This window comes from Peromyscus californicus, unplaced genomic scaffold, assembly GCF_007827085.1.
Source record: "Peromyscus californicus insignis strain IS unplaced genomic scaffold, ASM782708v3 Scaffold_13__1_contigs__length_99412109, whole genome shotgun sequence".
Lineage (NCBI taxonomy): Eukaryota > Metazoa > Chordata > Mammalia > Rodentia > Cricetidae > Peromyscus > Peromyscus californicus.
The window spans coordinates 79,937,824-79,945,793 of NW_026294424.1; the positions used below are offsets into that span (position 1 = coordinate 79,937,824).

Sequence of the window (7,970 nt, forward strand, 5' to 3'; positions counted from 1 at the left end):
AGTCTGGCTGACTCAAAGAGAATTTCAATTATGTGTGAGGTTCCTTGTCCTGGTACTGCTCTGAAATTATGACTGAATGTATGTATGAGTATGTTTGCAAATAATAAGTGATAGTAAGTCTTAGAATATGGGAAGAGATGTCTATTCTCTATAATTTTTCCTTAAAAAACATCTAAATCTCTGTAACTAATAATTTCCATGTCCACATTTGAACATTATAGGATTTTAAAAGATATTTACTTATTTGCTTTTGTGTGTGTGTTCAGAGGACATTTGGAGGAAAACATTTTGTTCTTCACTCCTTACGTCCTGTGAATGGGTCAAGGTCTTCAGGTACTTGGCAGCATGGGCCTTAACCTGGTAAGCCATTTGCTGGGGCCATTAAAGGTTTAAAGGGGAAGAATTTTAAACACCCAGTGATTGAACATGGATTCTCTAAAATCTGGCATTCATAAACTTGCTGTGTCCGAGACAGAGATGGTGTATGTCACAACTGTGAAGAAATTCATTATGTAAAGTCAGAAAATATTTCAAATTTTAAATAAAATAACTGATTACCTTAGAAGTGATAAGTTCTCCATGTTGTGTAGATAACTATGGCAGAAATAATTGTTGATCCTCAAGCTATATGTCTGTCACTCAAGAAGACATTGGATGAGTTTAAAACTATCATTTTGGGGGTCAGCCAGATGCCCCAATGTGTTAAAGCACTGGCTATGCAAGGTGGCAGGCACACTTCCATCCTCAGACTGTGTGTAAAAGTGTAAAGAGAGAATAGACTCCACAAAGTGTCCTCTAAATTCCACAAGTGTACCTTGACACATGGCTTCCCAATCAATGCTCAAATAATAATAATAGTGATGATGATGATGATAAACACCACAGGTAAAACTGTTCTAAAACATGTGATAAAATAACTAGTAAATGCCTATGTACTTCGTAAGAGAAATCCACAAACATTGCTTGGTGAATGTTTGGCATTCGACCTGTCCTGTGCAAGTTAAGACAAGGCTTTCCAATTTGCCATTGAAACACAGGATTTTCTACAATGTTTTCAATTTGGCAGATAATTTCACAGATATTTTCACCCTTTTGCTTATGATTATCTATCCTGTCTTTCAAGTACATCTTCAATGATGCAGCAAATTTAGAATGCTGTAGCTAAAACAGATCATGCTACTTACCTAATACTTCACTGTAAAGCTGATTCCACCTCTTCTCATTAAATGTTTGAAACCAAAAGTCAAAACAAAGGACATAGATTACATTTTGCACCCTCTCCATGAATGTCATTCGATCACTCAATTCTGACATAGCAGGAGGCACATAGGAAGGAGGCAGTGGGAGTCCTCCACTGTACTTTTCATATGTGGATCCAGGAAAGAAGCGGAGACTGTACACAAGTGGTATCTTGAGAAGCTCAGCCAGCAGATCACCACAGGGTATGAGGGGATCTGCTACCATGACATCAAATCTTGAATTATGTAGTTTTGTCATGAGTTCCTTGTTAAAAACCACATCTTTGCAGATTTTCTCAGTAATTCAGAGTATAACCATAAAAGGTCTTGCAACATTAAAAAGTATCTCCAAAATGATTGCTTTGGGAGCTCATAAATGCATTCCTTATTGAGTCCATAAAAAAATTCCTCGAAATCAGCCTTGGGAAAGGATGAAGTGTACGTCTCAAACTCAATAGCAGATGTGTTGTCAACCTCATAAGAAAGGGAAGCTGAGGGTATCAGAACAGTCACTTCATGTCCCTTCTTCCCAAGCTCATCTAGGATTACCTTTAAGTTGAGCCAATGGCTGTGTTCCATTGGCCACACCAGCACCTTCCCACCACTCCCAGATCCAAAGAAGCCACTGAGCTGGAGCAGGAGCAGGGCTGCTGTCATTTTCACAGACATCTTGGTTAAGTTCAGAGCTGCCTTTCAAATGGCGATTACTCAGCTCTTGTAGATCTAGACACAGTAATAATCAATTAGTTAAAGTACAAACTTGTACCCACCAAAGCAAATACAAGTGGGATAGTCACAGCTCTGGATGCCAAGTGCAATAATCAGGAGGCAGATGTGAACATGTGAAATGACTCCTGATTCTCAGTGACCTTAAATGAGTTATTTATCTTTGATATGTTAGAGATTTTTTTAAAAAATTATTAGAATAGTGAAAATGAGCCTTCTGCTGGACTGCACTAGGGAAGCAAAGGCAGGCAGATTTCAGAGTTCAAGGCCAGCCTGGTCTACAATGTCAGGTCCAGGGCAGTCAGGGATACACAAAAAACCCTGTCTTGAAAAAATCAAAACCAGGGAGAGAGAGAGAGAGAGAGAGAGGAGAGAGAGAGAGGAGAGAGAGAGAGAGGAAAGAGAAGAGAGATGAGAAAGGAGAGACAGAGAGACAGAGACAGAGATACAGATATGAAAAGAGAAAGAGAAAATGAACTTTGTCAAAAAGTATACATTGATATAGACCTGAAATAAAGGCAACACTTCTGTGTCAGATTTTTTTCTCACTGTTCAGTAACATTTTTCCCATATCAAAGTGTATGATGTGTTAATTATGTATCACATAACTCCTCAACTTTAGGTCAATAGTCCAGAGGTTCATAGCATAATCTCTGAATTATAGATCAACTACTATAATAAAGTTTATAGAAGTACAATAGCCCAGATATATGGACTGTATTTTACGCTTTCCACTTGACTCAGTCTTCCAACTCCTTATCTACTTTCTTAGGTTATTGTTTTCTTATTTTCAGCATATCACATAAGTTGTATTATAGGATGGGTGGTATTTTGCATTTAGATTCAATATTTCTGAAGTGTTTTAGCACTCACCATGCTATAGTAACCATGAAAATTAGTTCTGTGTAGTCATCAAATCCCATTTTGAGATATGATAAGACCACACTTGTTTATTCATTCCTGAATTTTTTGGATTTTTTTTATTGTTTCCCTACAGTTTGTCACTATAAATGTTGATGTTGTTTTACTGAAAATGATTGTGTTCACATAATATATTCTGATCATAGTTTCTTCTTCTTCTTCATCTCCTACAGATTCTCTCACCTCTCCACCTATCCATCACCAGGCCTTTTTTTCCCTCTTAAACACAAACAGGCAAACAACAAAACAAATGAACAAACAAGCAAACAAACAAACCAGAATGAAAAAACAAAGAAAAGGCACAGGAAACACACAGAGCACACATAAAAATACAAAAACAGAAACTACATATGCAAGCAAAGACCAGTAAGATAAAAGAAATGCCCAAACACAACTATATGAGACCAAATATAAAAAAGACTTTACAAAACTATAATGGAGCTTGTTTTGTGGTGGCCGCCTAGTCCTGGGCATGGGGCCTGCCTTAAAGTGTGGTTTATATATCCAGTGAGATTACTATGGAGGAAATTAATTTTCTCTCTGAGAGCAGTTGGCAGTTGGAGACAGGTTTGTGGGGAGGGATAAGGAACTCAAACCCACTTCTGTCTCTCCACACAGAGATCCTGTCTGGTTTGAACCTGTGCCTGACTCATGTATGCTGCCACAGTCTCTATAATTTTTTTAACTTTCTTTATATTTATTGTTTGTGTCTTTCACATCGCGCATCTAGATCACATTCAGTTCCCATCCCTGCATATCCACCCTCTACCCTCCCAGCCACCGTCACCCCCGAATAAAATTTAAGAGATAAAAAAAGAGAATAAAAAAAAAAGGGGGAGAAAAATATCATCATGGAATCTGTAGTGTGACATGATGTGTCATGCAGTAACCCTTTCGTCCATATATCTTTACTTGCAAGTGTTCATTGCAAAGAGTTATTGGTCTGGTCTGAGGCCTCTGGTTCCTGCTACACTATCAATGCTGGGCCCACTATCAATCCTGGAACTCCTCTTGGTTATTCTGCTGTTACCGTACTGTGTTGTGGAAATCCTGCAGCTTTGGGTCTGCAGGATGGGTCCCTTCATATGCTCCAGCAGATCACAGATGGTGTGAAGGTTGGGATGGGTGAACCCATAATCCTGGTTCTGGGCCTGGGTATTTGCAGGGTTGGTCAGCCCTCCAGCTCTCCCTTGTCCTCACCACCAGGATGAGCTCTCCTGCATTGCTTGGTGAGTTCATCATTCACAGTGGATGAGCAAGGGGCAGGGCTAGTTCTCTGGTTTTAATGTCCTCAGGTGTCAGATATCCCACACCTACACCTTCAGGAAAGCTCTACTGTGTTGCCCAGGCAGGAATAGGGGCCAGTCTCCCAAGTGCTGCACCAGATGAGAAGCAGGAATAGCTCTCCTACTTTTATGACTTCAGGGTCAGCTCTCCCACCTGCCTCAGGAGTTGATGGGGGAGGAGTGGCAGACACATGGGAGGCAGAGGCATTGGTTATCTCTTTCTTGCCCATACTGCGACATGACAGATGAGTAATGGGGACAGCTCTCCCATGCTCACAACTTCAGGGCTGGCTCACCCCTACCTCTGACAAGAGGATCTACTCAATTGTGCTGCCTAGGAGAGATACAGGGCCTGCTCTGAGTGTTGCAGCTGGTGGCAGACAGGGACAGCTCTCTTGCCCTTATGACCTCAGGGCCATTTCCCCAACCAGCTTCAGGTGTTTATGGAGGGGGATGAGGGAGATTTTGTAAATTTACATGTACTAGTTTCCTATTGTGTCTGGAGGCACTGTTTTTTGATGTCTTACAATCTTATTACACTCAGGACTGAGTGTTCCAAAGTCTCTCACTCTCTACACATTATCTAGTGGGTCTCTGTATTAGTTTTCATCCACTACAAGAGGAAGTTTCCCTGATGATAGGTGAGCAAGGCAAAGATCTATGGACATAGAAAAATATCATTAGGGATCATTTTATTCCTATGTTCCTTTAGCAGAATTGTAGCATGTGGACTTTCCCTAGGCCCACGGCCTATCTAGGTCCAGGTTCTCTATCTCATGGAGTGGACTGTCACTCCAATCAGAGTGGTTGGTTGCTCCCACCACATTTGTACCACTGTTGCTCTAGTGTGTCATGCTGGCAGGTCACCTCTGTAGATTTCAGAGTTTATAGCTGAGTTGGTGGTTATCTTTCTCCTCTGATAGATTGCAGAGTACCTTTCAGTACCATAAACATTGGACAGTAGGGAGGAAGGCTCTAGGTAGATGCTAGCTCAACTTCTCATTTTTCAATGAGTTAAATAAGTGTGGTCTTCAGCAATAGGTCCTTACCATCAGTTCATGGGGAGAAATCAATAGTCTTGGCAATAGTCAGAGTTGTTTGAGGGTTTCCATGGGGCTCCTTTGGCCAACAACTCATTTAGATGTAATCCATTCATAACAACAGGAGTTTCTCTTTGTGCTGGGAGATGTCTAGTCTCCCCAATGCTTTGGTAATTCCACTTAGATTTCTTTCATATTTCTATATATTTTAAGAAGCTTCAACAGTAGAAGATTTCCATAGAGCCAGACAAATGGTCCTTTGATTTCTTGTCCCTCCTGTATTCCATCACTTACTCCCTATTGTGGTTTGACAGAAAATGGCACCCAAAGGGAGTGGCACTATTAGGAAGTGTTGTCTTGTTGGAGGAAGTGTGTCACTGTGGGGGTGGGCTTTGAGGTCTTGTTCTCAAGCTTCACTCAGTGTAACAGTCAGTTGACTTCCTGTTGCCTGCAAGGCGTAGCACTCTCAGCTCCAGTACCATGTGTGCCTGTGTGCTGCCAAGCTCCCCCCATCATGTTGATAATGGACTGAACCTCTCAAACTATAAGCAAGCCTCTCCAATTAAATGTTTTCTTTATAAGAGTTGCTATGATCATGGTATAAAAAACCCAAACTAAGATACCAACCTCTTTTAATCCTTCCTCATTTAATCTTTCTGTTTCAGTCTTTCCACTGTCTCTCCATAATTATATATTGTATTTCCCCTTCCTTGGGAGATCCTCTCCTCCCCCTAGTCTCTCACTCTGTACCTGACCTCTATGTTTTCACACATTGTAGCATGTCTATTGGAGGCTTAAATGCTAACATACATACTTTTTTTTGGTCTTTATTTGTGTTTTGATTCTGGATTACCTCACTCAACATGATTTTTTCTAACTCCATCTATTTATCTATGAATTTCATAATTTATTTTTCATTTTTAAAGCCCAAATAATATTCCATTGTGTAAATGCATCATATTTTAATATCCATTCATCTGTTGATGGACATCTAGGCTGTTTCCAGTTTCTGGCTATTATGAATAGAGTAGCAACATCATGGATGAGCCAGTGTTTCCATAGTAGGATGTTGAATCCTTTGGTATATTTAAATCTTCAGGTAATCGGCTCTTGAGGAATGACTTCCATTGTCCCCCATTCAAGTTCGAGTTCTTCCCAACAGTGAATGATATTCCCTTTCCAGGCCAGCATTAGCTGTCTTTTGGTTATTCTTGATCTTGGCCATTCTGACTGTTTTTAGATGAAATCTCAAAGTAGTTTGAACTTCCTTTTCCCTGATGACAAAGGCTATTACATGCTTCTCTAATTGTTTCTTAGGCATTTGTGTTTCATCTTTTTTTTTTTGAGAATTCTCTGTTTAGTTCTGTCACCCATGTTCAATTGTTTATTTGTTTTCTTGATGTTCTGTGCAGTGGGTAGCCATTCCAGCTTTGATCTGGAAGTTCCAACCCCCATTGAGACTTCAGCAACTGTCACGCCTACAAGGCATGGCCAAGGGAGGCACCTGGAGACCATAGATCTGGATGGGCCAGAGCTCTCTCTATTCTGGGACCCTAAATGGTGGAGGTGGACCAAGGAGAGCTCCAGAGAACACTGCTGGACTGCAATACACCTTCCCCAGACCCCACAACCTACCTATCCCTTAATTTGTAAGTTATGCCTTTAAATAAATCTCTTTTTAACTACGTGGAGAGACCTAGAGAATATGGCATTTAAATAACTTAGAATTCTGTTGACGTGAGACACATTGCTCCTGGCTACACCAATTTGATCCCGAGACAATGTTGGGTTTCTAAGACATTTCCATTTGGAAATTTGTCTTCTTGGCACAAAATAGCCTACTGGGCAAAGAACTGCCCTTGCCTCAATGGCTGACAGTATGAATGCAATGCTGTCCTTTCTGGACAAGCCGCGACACAAGGAAAGCGACCACTGTACTCTGCCAAGACAGGGTAAGATGGTCTTTCAGAATTCCTGCTTCTGAAAATGGTCTGTCAGTTACTCTAGGCCTGTAGCCAATTTGAATGCACCAACAATGCTGAGAAACATTAGGTGACTGTTCAGGCTGCCAGCTGTCTGGGTCTACTCTTGCAAGATTCCTGAAAGTTGCTTGCATCCATCTAGCATTTCTCAGGTACCATTATATTCCTTCTCAGGTCTTTGATGGGATTGAAGACTAGCAGTTATAGTTACAACTTAGTATATTATATATATGTATATATATATACATATATATATATAATATCTTAAATAGAACATATTAAGTATTAGATTCAGGTTCTTTAGGATAGGAAACCTTTTGGAATGATCTTTGTAATATGCCATTTACCTATGCTCTATACTTCTCTGGATTTTAGTATGTGTTTCTTGCTTGATATTGATTGCATTGGTTATAGTTCCATCTTATCTAGGTCATTATCTCTCATTATTCCTGGACAATATTTGATAACCATTCCTTTGTATATAGTCCTTGTATTAGGTTAGAACCTTCTTATTTAGACAAAAAGGGGGAGATGTAGAAGGTAGCCATTCCAGCTTTGATCTGGAAGTTCCAACCCCCATTGAGACTTCAGCAACTGTCACGCCTACAAGGCGGGGCCAAGGGAGGCACCTGGAGACCTGAGATCTGGATGGGCCAGAGCTCTCTCTGTTCCAGGACCCTGAAACGGTGGAGGTGGACCAAGGAGAGCTCCAGAGAACACCGCTGGACTGCGATACATCTTCCCCAGGCCCCACAACCTACCTATCCCTTAATTTGT

At 40.7% G+C, this 7,970-nt stretch overlaps 1 protein-coding gene across 1 annotated transcript in view; it reads right to left on the reverse strand.

Annotated features, from left to right (window-relative positions):
• The window catches only part of LOC128108920 (UDP-glucuronosyltransferase 2B31-like), a 12,781-nt gene extending 10,874 nt beyond the window's left edge, over positions 1 to 1,907 (reverse strand). The window contains 2 exon segments of the mRNA XM_052735923.1: positions 1,185 to 1,541; positions 1,544 to 1,907. Of these exon segments, the coding sequence (XP_052591883.1) occupies positions 1,185 to 1,541; positions 1,544 to 1,907 (721 nt within the window).
• Positions 1,908 to 7,970: the final 6,063 nt, after the last annotated feature.